Source organism: Salvelinus fontinalis, chromosome 10 (assembly GCF_029448725.1).
Source record: "Salvelinus fontinalis isolate EN_2023a chromosome 10, ASM2944872v1, whole genome shotgun sequence".
NCBI lineage: Eukaryota > Metazoa > Chordata > Actinopteri > Salmoniformes > Salmonidae > Salvelinus > Salvelinus fontinalis.
In genome coordinates, this window is record NC_074674.1 from 5,510,111 (window position 1) to 5,527,844 (window position 17,734).

Here is a 17,734-nt window from a genome sequence, read left to right on the forward strand (position 1 = left end):
GATTGCAACTCCTCCCCCTTTGGCAGTTCTATCTTGACGGAAAGTATTATAGTTGGGTATGGAAATCTCAGAGTTTTTGGTGGCCTTCCTAAGCCAGGATTCGGACACGGCAAGGACATCAGGGTTGGCAGAGTGTGCTAAAGCGGTGAGTAAGGCAAACTTAGGGAGGAGGCTTCTGATGTTGAGATGTTGACATGCATGAGGCCAAGGCTTTTTCGATCACAGAAGTCAACAAATGAGGGTGACTGGGGACATGCAGGGCCTGGGTTTACCTCCACATCACCCGAGGAACAGAGGAGTAGTAGGATGAGGGTGCGGCTAAAGGCTATCAAAACTGGTCGCCTAGAGCGTTGGGGACAAGGAATAAAAGGAGCAGATTTATGGGCGTGGTAGAATAGATTCTGGGCATAATGTGCAGACCAGGGTATGGGGGGGCACGGGTACAGCGGAGGCAAGCCCAGGCACTGGGTGATGATAAGAGAGGTTGTATCTCTGGACATGCTGGTCTCAATGGGTGAGGTCACCGCATGTGTGGGGGGTGGGACAAAGGAGGTATCAGAGGTGCCAGCAGCATACCACCCTGCATACCACTGCTGGCTTGCTTCTGAAGCTAAGCAGGGTTGGTCCTGGTCAGTCCCTGGATGGGAGACCAGATGCTGCTGGAAGTGGTGTTGGAGGGCCAGTAGGAGGCACTCTTTCCTCTGGTCTAAAAAATATCCCAATGCCCCAGGGCAGTGATTGGGGACACTGCCCTGTGTAGGGTGCCGTCTTTCGGATGGGACGTTAAACGGGTGTCCTGACTCTCTGAGGTCATTAAAAGATCCCATGGCACTTATCGTAAGAGTAGGGGTGTTAACCCTGGTGTCCTGGCTAAATTCCCAATCTGGTCCTCAAACCATCATGGTCACCTAATAATCCCCAGTTTACAATTGGCTCATTCATCCCTCTCCTCCCCCCTGTAACTATTCCCCAGGTCGTTGCTGCAAATGAGAACGTGTTCTCAGTCAACTTACCTGGTAAAATAACGGTAAAATAAATAAATAAATAAATAAAAATAAAAAAGGTACGGAGAGTGGAACTACGGGGTCCATTGCAAACCAAAACAATGATAACTAGCCTGAACAACAGTATGCAAGGCATATTGATATTTGAGAGAGACATACAATAAGGCATAAAGTGATTGCAGGTCTTGATTGGGAGAGCTAGCTAAAACAACAGGTGAGATAACAGCAGCTAGTCAGCTAACACAGCAACAGCAGGTAAAAATGGCGACGACTAGGCAGAGAGGGTCGGATTAACTACACACAGATCCTGAGTTAAAGCACAGAGCTGACAGATAAAACACAAATAAACAGAATGGAGTACCGTGAATTAATGGACAGTCAAGCAGGCATCAGCTATGTGATCATAGTGTCCAGGGGGCAGCCGTAGATGGAGCAGGGAGGCCTCCACTAAGCTAGCATGCGGCTTTTAAAGTTAGTAGCCCGAGGGGTGGTCTGCTCAGACGGAGGGGGTCTGCTCAGACGGAGGCCGGTTGAGGTCACAGCGGATGGGGTATTCGTCTGCAGACCAGACGTGGTCGTGTCGACAGAGAATCCAAGCCGGATGGCGATGGCGAAAAAGAGGTTGTGAATTGTAGAATTGTGTTTGCTAACCGGTGCTAGCTTCGTGGCAGTGGCGCTAGCTGCGCTAGCTGCAAGCTAGCTGCAAGCTAGCTGTGAGGATCAGAAGTAGTGGCTCAGGGATTACGGCAGGAATCCGGCGTTGTTGTCGAGAGACAGTCCGATGCAGGTAAATTGGTGAGTAATATCCAGGCTAATAACAGGGCTGGTGTCTGTGCAGAAGGTAAAAGCTGCTAGCAGCGGCAAAAAAATGGCTAAATTAGCTTGTAGCTGATTCGCTGGTTAGCTACTGCGGGTTCTTGAAAGTGTTCCAAAGTTAAAAAAATAATAGTGATTCCGTATCACATTGGGTGAGGTAGGTTACCGGAAGGTATAATCGAATTAAAAATCGAAAAGAGATAGAAAAAAAATGTTAAAATATATACAAGAAATACGAAAAAATACAAACGTACACGAGAGGACTAAAGAAACACGTCTACACTGCTACGCCATCTTGGATTGTAAGTGTTCTTCGTTTGAATAAAAGAAGAATGCATTCCAATCACGCTGCGCCTTGGTCTCCTCCCTTTGACGGACATGACAATGAGTCGTTAATCATGAAACATACACCACCGCCCTTCTTCCCAGAGATATTTTTATTCCTGTCTGCGCGATGAACTGAGAACCCAACTGGCTGGACCGACTCAGACAGTATATCCTGAGAGCCATGTTTCGCCCTGAGCTCATCAACTGTATTATCCAGAGACTGAACGTTAGCGAGTAATATACTCGGAAGCGGTGGGTGGTGTGCGCGCCTCCTAAGTCGGACTAGAAGAAGATCACTCCGAGTACCTCTCCACCACCGGCGTTGTTTTGGGTCGGCCTCTGGAATCAGTTTAATTGCCCTGGGGGGTGAGAACAAAGGATCCACTTCGGGAAAGTCGTATTCCTGGTCGTAATGCTGGTGAGTTACCGCCGCTCTGATATCCAATAGTTCTTCCCGGCTGTATGTATGTAATAACACAAAATGTATAACACATTTCTGGCCTAATAATGTCGTCTCCAGACTCTGTCACGTCTGCTCAGTCTGAACCTGCTTTCATCTGTGAAGAGCACAGGGCGCCAGGGGCGAATTTGCCAATCTTGGTGTTCTCTGGTAAATGCCAAACATCCTGCACGGTGTTGGGCTGTAAGCACAACCCCCACCTGTGGACGTCGGGCCCTCATACCACCCTCATGGAGTCTGTTTCTTTTTTCTTTTTTCTTTTTAAATTTTTTTACACCCTTTACTCCCCAATTTTCGTGGTATCCAATCGCTAGTAATTACTATCTTGTCTCATCGCTACAACTCCCGTACGGGCTCGGGAGAGACGAAGGTCGAAAGCCATGCGTCCTCCGAAGCACAACCCAACCAAGCCGCACTGCTTCTTAACACCGCACCAATGTGTTGGAGGAAACACCGTGTACCTGGCCCCCTTGGTTAGCGCGCACTGCGCCCGGCCCGCCACAGGGGTCGCGATGAGACAAGGATATCCCTACCGGTCAAACCCTCCCTAACCCGGACGACACTATGCCAATTGTGCGTCGCCCCTCGGACCTCCCGGTCGCGGCCGGCTGCGACAGAGCCTGGGCGCGAACCCAGAGACTCTGGTGGCGCAGCTAACACTGCGATGCAGTGCCCTAGACCACTGCGCCACCCGGGAGGCTCTATGGAGTCTGTTTTTGACCGTTTGAGCAGACACATGCACATTTGTGGCCTGCTGGAGGTCATTTTGCAGGGCTCTGGCAGTGCTCCTCCTGCTCAAAGGCGGAGGTAGCGGTCCTGCTGCTGGGTTGTTGCCCTCCTACGTCTCCTGATGTACTGGCCTGTCTCCTGGTAGCGCCTCCATGCTCTGGACACTACGCTGACAGACACAGCAAACCTTCTTGCCACAGCTCGCATTGATGTGCCATCCTGGATGAGCTGCACTACCTGAGCCACTTGTGTGGGTTGTAGACTCAGTCTCATGCTACCACTAGAGTGAAAGCACCGCCAGCATTCAAAAGTGACCAAAACATCAGCCAGGAACCATAGGAACTGAGAAGTGGTCTGTGGGCACCACCTGCAGAACCACTCCTTTATTGGGGGTGTCTTGCTAATTGCCTATGATTTCCACCTGTTATCTATTCCATTTGCACAACAGCATGTGAAATTTATTGTCAATCAGTGTTGCTTCCTAAGTGGACAGTTTGATTTCACAGAAGTGTGATTGACTTGGAGTTACATTGTGTTGCTTAAGTGTTCCCTTTATTTTTTTGAGCAGTGTAGTATGTTGGATAAAGTGGAATACATTTACAGCTAAAGAACGCACAACTTACAAAAAAATAAAATGCAGTCCTTTCAATGCATGGAAGAAATCAATTTGGAGCCACACAGAACTTAAAAATGTAATTATTTATTTTAAACCAGAGGTATCCTAAACATACAAAACAAAATTGCAGGTGCAAAGAAACTTCAAACTCTTCCAGATGTAGTGTCAATGTCAGTCAAGCGGGAGACATCCTCACATCTAAAAAGTCATTCCACTTAACCAAATGAAAAGAAAAAAAACGAAGTCATCATTCCTTTCAGCCATAACAAAGTGAAATGGATCAGCCTTGCTTCAAGCACAGGTGTTTGTTATAATAAGTCAGGGCAACGTTAAATACCTGGTTGTCAGACTGGACATCTGCCTGAAGTCTATGGATTGTGTTTCTAGATACAGATAAATACTGGTTCAAGTCCCTCAAAGACAAACTTACAATTCCATGAAATGAACATCCCAATAAAATAGAACAATTAAATAAAATCTATTTCAATAGCCATATGGTAGCACACACACGCGCCATCTTACACATCTTTTAGGAGTTAAAGGGTATGAACTCTTATGCTATTGCTTTAAATAGGCTTGATCAACTGAGAAAAACAAAAAGGGATCAGGACAACACTGATAGAGCACAGTGTTAAAGACCCAAAGGACAAACAAAGTTAACTACAGGGAGAAAATAGTTTCAAACCAATTGGATGTTTTGGTCTAGGACAACTGGACCCTACAGATGAGTCTGCTCACCAGCCAGTGTCTTATCCAAACACAATACCATCTTCTAATTCGTCAAAGAGGATTAATCATCATCCTCCTCTTCCTCATCCTCGTCATCATCGTCATCATCGTCTTCATCATCATCATCGTCTTCAGCCTTCTTTGATTTAGAGGCTCCTGCCCCACCCACTTTTCCTCCTTTGTAATCTGCCACATCCTAGAAACCATAAACAAAAGTCTTAATCCACAGGTTTTGCAATATTTAGCTAGTGATTCCTTGCCATGTGACACTACAGCCAGAGCACAGTGGTAAAATCCCATTAAAATTGCACATTTGAGACAAATACAGAGTTCTCAACGGCGTTACCTTTTGGTATTTTTCCTTGAGTTTGTTGGCTTTGGCAAGATACGGCTGCTTATTGGAGTCTGTCAAGTTGTTCCACATCTCACCAAGCTTCTTGGCCACATCCCCAATGCCAAAGCTTGGGTGTTGGGCTTTGATCTTGGGACGCTGCTCAGCACAGAAAACAAAGAATCCCGATCTGTAAGAGAAGAAATGTGGTCTTTACAGATTGTTGCAGGCCTCGAAAAGGAATCCTATTGTTGTGAATTGTCTACAATAAGCAGCATATATCAATATACAATCACTATCACTTCAAATACAAATTGCTTCAAAAGCACAACTAATTCAAATGAATCTGAAGACACCTACATGAAATAGTGCAAGATGGTAGTTAAATGAATTAACAATTCTATAGATGATAGAGTCAATCACCACCTTCCGGAGACACCTGAAACCCCACCTCTTTAAGGAATTCCTAGGATAGGATAAAGTAATCCTTCTAACACCCCCCCCCCCTTAAAAGATTTAGATGCACTATTGTAAAGTGGTTGTTCCACTGGATATCATAAGGTGAATGCACCAATTTGTAAGTCGCTCTGGATAAGAGCGTCTGCTAAATGACTTAAATGTAAATGATTACGGAGTTTTAGGAATAGACATACGGAGGTCTCTTTGGTGCATTAGGATCCTTCAGTGCCTTCTTGCCCCTCTTCCCAGGAGGACCATAGCTCGTCATTTCCGAATCATAGCGAGCTTTGTCCTGCTTGGCCTGGTCCTCAAACTTTGACTTCTCCTTTGGAGACATTGTCTGAAAAACAAGTGGCAAGTAAAATGTTAAGATGGCATAGCGATGGATATGACTGGACTACGCTTGCCTAGTACCATTATGTTGGAAAATAATGATCATGACAAAATTGTTTCACACTGAAATACTTAAACGTTTCATGTTGCTCCTCTACCTTCCATCTTCCAGAGCACTTCTTGGAAAACTCTGAAAAGTTCACTGGGATCTCTGGATTCTTATTTTTGTGTTCTTCTCGGCAGGTTTGAACAAAGTAGGCATAGGCAGACATCTTGCCCTTCGGCTTACGAGCGTCACCTTTGGCCATTCTGAAAAATGGTGGATGTTCTCTTGCACCACCAGAATATCTATCTTCCCCCAGCTCCTACAAGACAAAGACATTAAAGCTAAATTAAAACGCTCTCTCTCCGGAGTTTGGAACCCAAAAGCACATCACAATGATCCTTCTATAACGGGCAAATTTCCTGACAGTTTATACTTAAGTATTTCAAGACAAGATGCCCTGCTATTCCCATAATACAAGTTTAGTGGTATGTATGAAGATGTCAAGGACTGCACCTTGAAAAATTCTCAAGCTATTGTGCAGTTAATTTATTTAATCGTATTTTGTTGGTTAGCCCACACCGACCGACACAGTGGCTTAAGTAGGTTCAAAAAGTACTGTAAAAAGTAGGCCTGTTGAAGCAGATTTTTAGATCGCAATGCTGCCTGGATTGTTTAGAAAAATGAATTCTACTTTAAATTCAAAGTAGAAAATATGCTAGTTGATTCAATAGATATTTAGGCTACTCATGTCATCCACCGTCAAACCGCACATCCGAGATTAGGCTAATTTAAATCAATTATTTTTAGTGCATGTGTTGGTGATGCAACTCAATATAGGCCTACGTGCGGTTAGAAGCGAATTCCTCACCAGGAATTACTCATCTTCCATTTTGTGCAATAAATTCTCATGACAGAAACTGTCCTTTAATTTGATAAACATTTCGTGTTTTGTATTTCTCTCCTTCCCAAAAAGACCCATTAACCACATTTTAACACAATTCTAAAGGCGCTTGTATGGAGACTGTATTTGGTGCCGAATGAAGGGTAGATCTCCTATAGGAGTGCATTGATTAAAATGGCTTCGGCTTCCCTGCTAGGGGAAGGTTTAACAACAAAGCCACTCAGACACAGCCACGGATTACAAATGGCACGGGAACAATGTCAACGCATTACATGCGTTCTGATCTCAATCGTTTGATCAACTGAAAAGGCTTCTTTCGATTTCTATAGGCCTATACATTTCATTTCCAAAGGCGGACATTTTATCAGCTTGTCAAAGTTCTCCAAGCACCGCCCGACGCACAGCTGAGCTGTCAGTAACAAAGGCTGTACAAGCCAGCCATGACTGGTATAGCGATGGCAGCACCGAGTCAAACACAGCAAACTCAAACCAGAAGGAGACGCAAAAGAAAACTAAATAACATTTTCGACATCGAGGGAACGAAAATGCATCGGAGATTAAAACAAATTGGTGTCGTTTCATTAGATTGTCAGTCTTGAAATAACATTTGATGGCTGATTGTAGTCGTTCAATGGCCAGCCATTTTAATGCACTTATATGTTCGATAATGAACAGTCTAAATTAAAATATATATATATTTTTTAAAGACTTAAAAAAAAAAACTCTGAATCGAACAATTTCAAATGCTTTTCAATATACAAATGTTACGTTTCGATAATCTACCCAAAGAACCAGATAATCATTTTTTATATATAAAAAGGCCACTAATTAATTAAACTGTTAATGAATAGAAATATAAACACATTGTTAAGAATGAGGAAAAAGTATGCCAAAATATAAATTTCTTATAGGATGCCAATATATTCCAAACAATTGTTTTCAATAGGCCCTGTCGTCTGCCTACCTGTGTTTGTTTGAGCGCAGTCAGTCACACGATCCGACGTCCTTCCCTTTAACAGCTGAGTAGCATACACAGCCTCGCGCTAGCTGACTACGAGACCGGTCTGATTGGATAGTCGTTTCACATATTTGAAAGAACCTCCACTAGTATGTATTGGTTAGCACCTTGGAGAGCACATAATATATATTCATGACATCCCAACTTCAATTGGACCAACACGCAAAGCTTCTTGTCAAAGCTAAACGTTTATATAAACTTACAATATGCAACATCTTTCCTTCAGTAATCGAATTCTGTATAGGCTTAGAAATTGATTTTATGAACACAATGTTCACAAATGTAGGCCTATATAGGCTACACATTGTGTTGGTGGTAAAGTAAATAATGAAAAAAATGGGCATATGGCATAATTGAAAACTACCACACAGGTATATCATGAAGGGATGAGTAGGAAGAGGAGAAAGGATGAGACATGAACATTCTGTGACTGTCTTGTTTTGTTTTTGACATTTCGTTTCTTACAATATAGTGAAATAAATTAATCATTCTCGTGTGCCTATCTTTCCCCCAAATATACAGACCTAGAATGTTTGATCCATTTTATTTGGAATGTAACAATATGAACTGTGACACTGGGTGCGTTCGTAAATTCACTCTGGAGTGCCAGAGGGCACACACTCTGGGCGTTCGTAAATTCAGTAGACGCTCTGGATGAGGAATAGGGTTGATCTGAGCGTTCTGAACTCACAACGGCAGTCAAGCACCCAAACTAGCTTGCTAGCTACTTCCAGGCAGAAATTAGAGAATTCCTCACTGACCATTTTTCTTACCCTAGCAGAGCTGGTTAGGCTGTGTTCATGTTATCCAGAGGGTTGGTGACTAACTGTGCTGCTGGCAACAATTTAATTACGCTTTTTTTGCGGACGTTTACTGACACCGGCCATATTCAATGGGTGTTGAATGCATCTGTTATTCTGCGCTCTGGCACAATCAGACGAGAGTGCTCTGAAATCAGAGTAGAATTAGCATCTTATCATTAGATGTCTACGTTGCATATAAAAAATATAATAAAAGTATGTGTGACATTTCGGTTACCAAAGACCGAGTCCTCGACTCACTCTGTATTGGTATGCGCTCTGGAGTCAAGGACAAAAAGTCGCATTCCAGATTCTTGCTCAGAAAACCATTTCCAAGAAACCACAGAAAGACACTGCTCAGACTCAAAATGCACCGGTGGATGCCAACTTGTACTACATTTCATTACCCAAAAGAATGTGGACCATCGTAGAGTGAATGACACTGATTTTTTTACCTTGCCGTTGCAATACTACTCCAATCCCAATTTCTGCCAAGGACTCAAACATCTCCTACCCCAAATGAAGAGATGTGTGCTGCTCAAATGCACGAGGCTTGGCACAGGAGGGAGAAGTTGGGTAACAGCAACAAGAACACCGCTGGCCACCAGCATAGCCCAAGCTTGGCAGACACAGGCAACGCAACTCTGACTAGGCTGAACTGCAGAGCTCCACTCCTAAGCACTTCAGCCATGTCGTTGGCCCCAGGAGGCTGAGCGGAGTGATGACAGCAGCAGCTCCAGCAGCCGCAGCACGGGCTTACTACCCAAGCTGATCTCTGTCCTCAAAGAGATGTCTGGGGAGTTGCAGATTCAGAGGAATTCCCAAGCATCTTGTCAAGCCCAGCACCAGACCCACATGACCACCTTCAGTCTACAACTAGTGATGGCAGGAATGGCACCCCCACCCTCTTTTACCCCCAGGGCCCCAGAGCTCTAATGTTTGCCCTACCTCCCATTCTCCCTGCAGACAGATTTAAATGAATAATAAATGCCTATTGCAACAAAGTTATGGGGTCAATATAAGAGTTTTAGACATGCAGGATATACAATCACATTCACAATGCAGTCCATTGGTAATTTATTCCACCTTAAAGCTCGTGTGTCATCTCTAGAAACGTGTTAGTATACATTATTTTACAACTACTCTACGCAGATGGCAGTAATTGTACTGGGATGTCCACTGTCCAAATGTCTTTGTGACCTCTGGCATAAAGGGGTTCCTTGAGCCAGCGTGGGTTTGACAGCTGTGTGAGGTGTTTCTCTGTGAGCCCAGTGAGCACTGCTGCCTTCTCCAGCTCCCTCAGATCCTCCTCTGGCACATTGTCAGAGCAGCACCAAGTCTCCCCCACCTCCACCAAGCCTGAAACAAGGAAATGACAGGGGGTTGGATATTCATCAACTCTAGTTTAAACCAAGCATGAGATGTGCTGTGTATGTCCTCCTTCCCAACTTGCTAAGTCATTCAAAAGTACTGTTTTACCTGCCACGACTCCACGGCCGAATCTGTCACCTGAAGCCAGAAGCTCCTCTATTTGCATATGGCTCATTCCAAGTGTATTGGTGAGCATGTCTCTCCACTGGTCGCCCTCCCAGTCCTTCTGCGCAATATGAATAGCTAGAGTGCAATTTTCCATTGCGGACAACAAGGGGCGCCAACGTGTCTCAATACTTTTTACACCATTAAGTACTAACCCCGCGTACGGCTGCCTGAATGATAGGCAACCCACTTGTAATGTCATCTTCACCCAACGTGAATATGTTACAACCAGATGCTAGGTATTTTATCACTCTAAACCACTCGTAAGATACCACGCTAGTAAGTACAAATGGCTGTTGCACTCATCATAATCGCGCAGTCAATCGACCACTTTTGTAGGTTCTGCGCTTGTGTCGCACTAATCTCTGGCTGACTGGCTGGCTACATGTATCCGACTGAAGTTGTAAGTAACAATGGTTGACTTTTGTCTAGAGACCTTGGTATAACAAATGCAATTAACTCTACAAATCCTTGACGGAACCGTAAATGTAATTTTGAGCTACAAGACTAACTATAGACACTTCCTGTTTAAATCCAACAAAAACGTCTCAGGAAGGTATAATGAGAGTTCCAAAATGTTTAGAATGGGAGCATAGTGCCATCTAGTGACTGACAAGTCCAAGAAATCCATTCATTCCATAATAGCTAGCGTTCTACGTCCGTAGACGTCCAGTCATTGCGCTAACGCTAGTTAGCATTGGCTCGCGAAAATAACTTCATTCATACTGGACACATACTTAAAAATGGTATCCACGAGTTCATCGGACTCTGGGGAAGTAGATAAAGAGCCTCATTGCCAAAATCCAGAAGTATCCCTTTCGCTGTAAATTGCAACCGATCAGCAATCAAGTATACAATGCTAAAACAGACAATTATTTCCAAAAAGTATTCTTTCAATTTGAAATAAAGGTTAATGCATTTGACAAGACAAGGAAATGATGACCAGATACAATTTTAAATAACTTTATTGTTTGTTATTGGTTAGTTATCAGCCACTTGGAGCAAGTATATATTTAACATTTGTATTAAAGTGCTTGCCAGAAGAAAAAAAATAGCTATATTGTATGATAGAGGGTAAGAAACAAGGTACAATAGAGGGGAAAGTATACCATTGGTCCATCCCCAGTCAAAAATGTGTTTTCAAATAAGTAATGCTTAACTCTCAGGCCAGCCGAGAGAGTGGTCACAGAACATAGACAAAACAAACAATGGGATATGTTAGAAGTTCAAAGGGGAATGGGGGGGGGGGAGATACCATTTTGTGTTACGGTGAGAATTTCACCAAGAAAGCATTTTACACAGGTAAAATTATATAGAAGCAGCACTGCAGGTTCTCCTTTACTCATCACCCAATGCAGACCTGGCAAGGTAGAAGAGGCAGGCTGGTGGTTTACCCAGAATACTCAGGTTTAACTAAAAAAAACAGCACACACTAGTAGGAACTTCGAGGTGAAGTTGTGCACCCTGAATCAGATTCATTATGGTAACAGCAAAGGTCAACTACTAGGCGCAACAATGATGTCATCCTGCCACATAAAAAGGGTTGCTAGAGGGACAAGGTTGTTGAGTAACTTAAATACACAGGACAAGACCTCAAGAACGCAAAACTATCCAAATACACATGTGTATTAGGGTATAATCCTATATCATACACTACTATATTACAACAAATGTTACTCAAAGTGTTAAATTATTTAATAAAACAAAAGAAAATATCCCCAAGTAGCAAGCTAATCTTAGATTTAAAACAGTTAGCCAATAAGCATGATCTTGGTACAGTATCATCCATTCAGTATCATCCAAGCGTTGATGCAAAGATTCAGGGTTTGCGAAATTTGCTAGCACAACTTCTGACACGCATATAATGCACCTTTAACTGGAATCATGTGAAAGACATCTGAATATTAAAATCTCTTTGGAGATTTTGTTGGCCAAAACATCACAAGGGAAATAAAAAGTACTGTACAGTATATCATATTACATAAATAAAAAGTACTGTACAGTATATCATATCACATAAATAAAAAGTACTGTACAGTATATCATATCACATAAATGAAAAGGATCGTCTTCTTGTTCCACTGTCAAAACAATAGAAAAACTCACCATGATATAAGAGTGCCTTTGGTCACACTTTATCCGGATAGTCCATCTGTAGATGCTCTAAAGAGGTTCATACTACCAACTTCCTATTTTCCTGAAAATCTACCAAGTTTAAATACCGAGAATAATTCATATTTATCCCTACAGTCCCGGGGAACACCGCAAAAAACAGAAGTGTCCATTTAAAGGGTTTTAAACCAAGACATGGTTACTGTGCCACCTTGTCGGCTTGGCTGCATCACTATTTAAAGATTTCAGAGCAAATTAAACTGATATTTAGTAATGATAGTGTAACTGAAAAACAGGCCATTCATAAATTCACAGTGTTGTCATATTCCTCAATTAATTCAGCGCATTTCAGAAGTAGGCTAGTCTCGACAGAATGCATTCAGGGCGCACAGAGTACAGCATTGTCGAATCACGCAACATTTGTAACGTCAGTCAAACCAAAGTCAAAGTTGCTAAACTTGCTAGATAAACTCCAACGAATGACAGAATATGTCCTATGTTTGGCAAAATCTAGTTGATGATTATATAGCAGAAAAGCTCATGAATAACAGGGAGATGAAGAGTGGAAATCATTTAACATAAAGTATCTTAATGGGGACCAACTGTGTTTAAAAGATGTCCATATCTACTCTCATGCCGTTTGTTGATCACACATTCTCTACCGAAACTCTCATATGGGCAGCAAGGACGAGACCCCGCAGAGAAGCGGGGGAAATATTATTGCATTATTTTGACATGCATAGGTGAAAGACATCCTTTGATAATGCAACCTATGGATTACAGAATAAAGTCAGAATTTTGAGTTTCAGTGGGCGTGGGACTGGATAGAAAAATTGCCCCGGCTCTAAGACAGGAGAAGATACAATTTTCCCTCGTGCCTCTGAATTGTGACAGAGATGCCTATGTAGTGAATTGTGCATAGGCCTATCAAATTTGTGACTGTCTTAAGAGTCACAATGACAGCTCAAAGAGGCACACATTATTTTATAGGCTATACTGTAGGGTGTAACTGCATTCGGGTCGAGTGTGCAGTCTGGCAGTGTCAATTATGCATGTGCTTTGAATTTATGGCGTCTTTGTATTTAATAAATATGCTAGGCTAAAGGCTTCCATGCAACAACCTGTTTGGATAATGTGCTATTTAATTTTTTGCTAATCAGCTGCTGCACGTGTATTTTGTGGTATTGCATTAGTGCAACATTGGGGATTTTTTTTGTTATTTCCCAGGTCTGGTCATTAAATATTTTCAGGAAATGTGATGTATGTTCCCGGGACAGTTAATCCCTACTATTAACAAACTATCTGTTGATAAGCAACTGCTTGTTACAGTTAGGGTTAGAATAAGGTCTAGGGTTAAGGTTAGTACATAGTTGAAATGTTACTGATTGTGTGTACAGCATCTACAGATGGACTATCCAAATAAAGTGTTACCGTACCTTTTGTTCCACAAACTCTGCCATGGTTTTTAGTTTTTGCTAAAAAGTCAGGACCGAATTCCAGTCCCACGGCTCACTAGGAGTGAGCCACATGGAAACTATGCTCTTCTGCCTCTTATTTAAATGGGTGGTCAGTGCACCACAGCTGTCTGGTGCATGTGAAGTCCATCAAAGCTCTAGAGCAGTTGTTGCAAAGCTTTAATTTAGTCAGGCATGTCAATGCACAGTTTTGGAGGAGGCACAAAGTACTTCCCTGGGCTCTGTGTGATCACCACACCAGTCTTTTTGCGGAACATGGGGGCTATTTTTGGCGGGTCGTGTGCAGGCATCTCCACGGACACCTCAGCGTCCTCGTGGTGCAGGTCGTAGGAAACGTTCCCATACTCCCGCAGGAAGGGAAAGAGCTCAAGAAGAAACTGGCAGAAGTCTTTTCGGATGCCAAACCACCCTGTTAGAAAAGAGGAATACCAGTTAAAACAAATAGTTTGGAGAAATATTTGAGGAGTTACACTGACTGCATTCTCAGAAAAATAAAAAGGAACACTGCCTCAATATGACAATTATTTCTGTTGCACCGCTATCACCGTCGAGGAGTAACTCACAGTGGTTGCCTCCTTTCTGGCCAAAGGTCGTGGCCATCAGAGTCACCAGGGATAGCCAGAGAGGCACGAATACTGACACATAGCTGGAGCCGTAGTGGCCATCCAATTTATGGACCAACAGGATCTGAAGAGCCAACGACGGAGACAACAATAAAAACAAGACAAACAGGGCAACAAAAAAAAACGATTACTTTCCCAACTTCTGACCTTCTGCAGCTCTCTGACCACAATAGTAGCTGAAGGATGAATGACATGACCACATACCTCAAAAGTTAGCAATGGTACAACGATTGTCATCCAGCTGATCGCCATGGTGATGTGAGTACGCCGTTGCTCTGCAATGAGGTCCATAGACCGCAGAAAGAGCACTGACCACACAATGTAGTAGAGTACCACAAGGCACAGGAAGGACATGACGATCCACAGTGGCACACAGACAACCTGAACAAAATAACATGAAAAAAATAAAATACAAATAATGTCAACATATATTTTACAACTCGCTGTAAAAGTTGTACTAAATTCCCACCTAGATATTAGGCAGGTTGTTCTCTTACCAGCCAAGGCCAACTGATGATTTTATCTAGTCGCAGGGCAATGAAGATAAACTGAAGAATATTGACCGAGCACAAGATCTCCAACTGATACAAAGAGAGATAGGAAGAACAGAGTAAACAGGTGAAGAGGGAGAACAAGGGATGTAGACAAGTATACTATATTCACCAATATCTTGCCTAAATAGACTATTTGAGAAAAATAACATCCTTATGACTGATATAATGCCAGACTGACCTCTAGAGAGCGATCATGCCGGAAGCCCCACACACAGGCTGCAACAGAGACAGGTGAGACAAAGAAGAGGGGCATGAAGACCAGCAGCCAGAAGTGAGTGCCCCTCTCCACACGGTCACACACCAGCACCTCAAAGGTGAGTAGGAGCAGGTGGATCCCAACAGCAATCAGCATGGCCTTGAACTCCACACAGGTTTCACCCTCAGCCCTGCATGACAGGCACAGTAAGATAAGACATACTAGTCAGCAGTGATAGCTATCGCAACCGGACAGCTTTCTCTTTAGGACAATTTGATATTGATAAGACAGCCACACTGACAACAAAAAAACCTACAAAAGAGTAAAGCATTTTTGTTTAAAAAGCCCACCTGTACTGTGGGTTGTGGGCCCAGACGCCTGTGCCCACTGAGGCACCGATGATGACCGTGAGCTTCCATAGCCATATGGGGGCAAAGACAGCCCAATAACTCCATTGGATGATGCCATCCAGACGCAGCGACAGCAGAACCGAAAACAGCAGCAGGCAGGCATAGATGAGAAACTTACTAAATGAGGAGAAAAACAATTATCCCCATTAATCTATTCAGCAATCAATTTAGCTTGCTACTCATCATCATTGGTACAAACATGCGCCCCCCAATGCTATTCCAGATCAAGGAAACTGAACTATGTGGAGTTAGCCATTTAGGCCATTCAGTTGGTTAGTTATCTAGCTAGCTGGCATGCAATAACTAACTAACTAATACAAAACGACTGACAGCAACACACGACAGGGCTGGATAGCAAGCCAACAACATTTGCTAAAATAGCTAACGTTAACTTGCTAGCTTATGCTGTTCTTCCCCAATATAATAGTTAGCTGACCTTACCAGTTACCGAAGTTGCTAGCTAACGACGTTTAGTTAACGTTAGATGTTAGCTAGTTAGTTCGTTCTGTCACGATTCACCGGTTCAGATTGCCTACTACTATTCAGTCATTGACTGTCTAACTAGCTAACGTTATCTGGCTAGGCGCTTTCCAACACAGATATGCTGGCTAGCTCTAACGTCGTTAGTTAGCATAGCCGTAGAGACGTTATATTGCACTTTACGTTACCTGGGGTTGAAATCTTGGAAGAATCCCCGAAGATTCATGACTATAGCTTATAATCGTCTAAACCATTATTTGTATTAATGCAATCACGCATCAAGAGGATGTTTTTAATCAGGCAAAAGGTTAGCTTGCTTGCTTACTAGCCCTCTATCGCGGTTCACGTAGATGCAGACGGAATGTCCATGGTAGTGTTGTTAAGTGCCTGGCACTAGGGGGTCAGCATCGTGTACAAAGTAGTAGGCTAACTGCCAAATACAGTGCAGGTTTAGAAACGGTCTGTGCTACTACCACTGGCAACAAATGTAGCTAGCTTTGTAGCTCAATGAGCCATACAGCCCGCTAGTTGCCGTGTTCGAGACACTGAGGTATCATAAGAACGAAAGCATGACAACCATGATGTATCATGGGTAAATTGTGACTGACTGATCTACAAATAATAATGAGTTGTTATTTATGATGCAAGGTGGTTTGTAGATCAGTCAGTCAGCAGTCGCCTGCACTGTCGCCTGCAATGTCGAACAAACCCACAATGGTATATTCTGATTGACATAAAACAAATATTCAATTTTTTTTCTGATTGACATCATCTTGGTTACCCTGAAGTACAATTATTTCGTTAAAGTGTGTCATTTCGCCGTTTCATGTCCATGAGAATCTGTCCATGAGAGATTATGACTGACACAAAAACGTTACAGTTTGCTGAATAATACATTGTAGCCATAGACAGTGTAACCCCACGCAGAAATATAATAGGCGGATGTTTTACAGGATCAAGACGATGCACATGTATATTTTACGAATGGGGAAGAGATATCTCTAGAAAACTATCCCATAAGAATTATTTATCAATTGGTGAAAAAAATACAAAAACCAGAGTACTGTACCATGTAATGTTTTGATATCTGGAAACACCAGCTTGGTTTCGTTATGTTTTTGGTTGATGTAGTTTATAATGGTTCATGTTATTTGTCATGGATGACAAACACATTTGAACTCCATTACCCAAGAGGTAATCCTGTACGTTTGTATCCTGCCATTTACCACTTATGTGAATCTAGCCACTATAAGGATTAGCCAGCCCCAACGGTGGAATTTGCGGTTCAGCTTCAAAATAAAGTCCTTCATTGAAAGTGACGCAAATGGATACAAATAGTGGAATCATGCCATATTGGGGCTACATAATGCTAAACAAAGTTGAAATGTTGTTATATAAATTAAACAAAAAACAATAATTAGTTAATTTAACAAAACATTTACAAATCACCTGAAGTTGCACTGTGGATGTATTAGACTTCAGAATTGCGTTTGGAGCATACTTACAGTGCGCTCCAAGTATTGGGACAGTGACAATGTTGTTGTTGTTTAGGCTCTGTGCACCAGCACTTTGGATGACTTTGAAATGATAAAAGGACTATGAGGTTAAAGTGCAGACTGTCAGCTTTAATTTGAGGGTATTTTCTTCCATATTGGGTGAACCGTTTAGAAATTACAGAACATTTTGTACATAGTCCCCCCATTTTCCGGGACCAAAAGTATTGGTACAAATTCACTTAGACGTGTATTAAAGTACAAAAACAAATGTTATTTGGTCCCA

The 17,734-nt window shown here is 42.6% G+C and overlaps 3 protein-coding genes across 3 annotated transcripts; all 3 read right to left on the bottom strand.

Annotated features, from left to right (window-relative positions):
* Positions 1-4,020: 4,020 nt before the first annotated feature.
* Positions 4,021-7,821, bottom strand: LOC129863476 (high mobility group protein B3-like). The gene is made up of 5 exons (XM_055935503.1): positions 7,716-7,821; positions 5,963-6,169; positions 5,666-5,811; positions 5,028-5,202; positions 4,021-4,877 (listed from the first exon to the last, which is right to left on the bottom strand). Exons 2-5 carry the CDS (start codon positions 6,110-6,112, stop codon positions 4,743-4,745), a joined length of 606 nt encoding a protein of 201 aa, XP_055791478.1. The 5' UTR covers positions 6,113-6,169; positions 7,716-7,821; the 3' UTR covers positions 4,021-4,742.
* A 475-nt stretch (positions 7,822-8,296) lies between these two features.
* Positions 8,297-10,662, bottom strand: LOC129863477 (protein EOLA1-like). Its single transcript, XM_055935504.1, has 2 exons — positions 10,049-10,662; positions 8,297-9,928 (listed from the first exon to the last, which is right to left on the bottom strand). Exons 1-2 carry the CDS (start codon positions 10,305-10,307, stop codon positions 9,714-9,716), a joined length of 474 nt encoding a protein of 157 aa, XP_055791479.1. The 5' UTR covers positions 10,308-10,662; the 3' UTR covers positions 8,297-9,713.
* Positions 10,663-11,054: 392 nt separating this feature from the next.
* Positions 11,055-16,540, bottom strand: LOC129863478 (transmembrane protein 185-like). Its single transcript, XM_055935505.1, has 7 exons — positions 16,144-16,540; positions 15,416-15,592; positions 15,048-15,255; positions 14,813-14,896; positions 14,520-14,696; positions 14,256-14,379; positions 11,055-14,101 (listed from the first exon to the last, which is right to left on the bottom strand). The coding sequence occupies exons 1-7, from the start codon at positions 16,179-16,181 to the stop codon at positions 13,857-13,859; spliced, it is 1,053 nt and encodes a 350-aa protein (XP_055791480.1). The 5' UTR covers positions 16,182-16,540; the 3' UTR covers positions 11,055-13,856.
* Between the last annotated feature and the right edge of the window lie 1,194 nt (positions 16,541-17,734).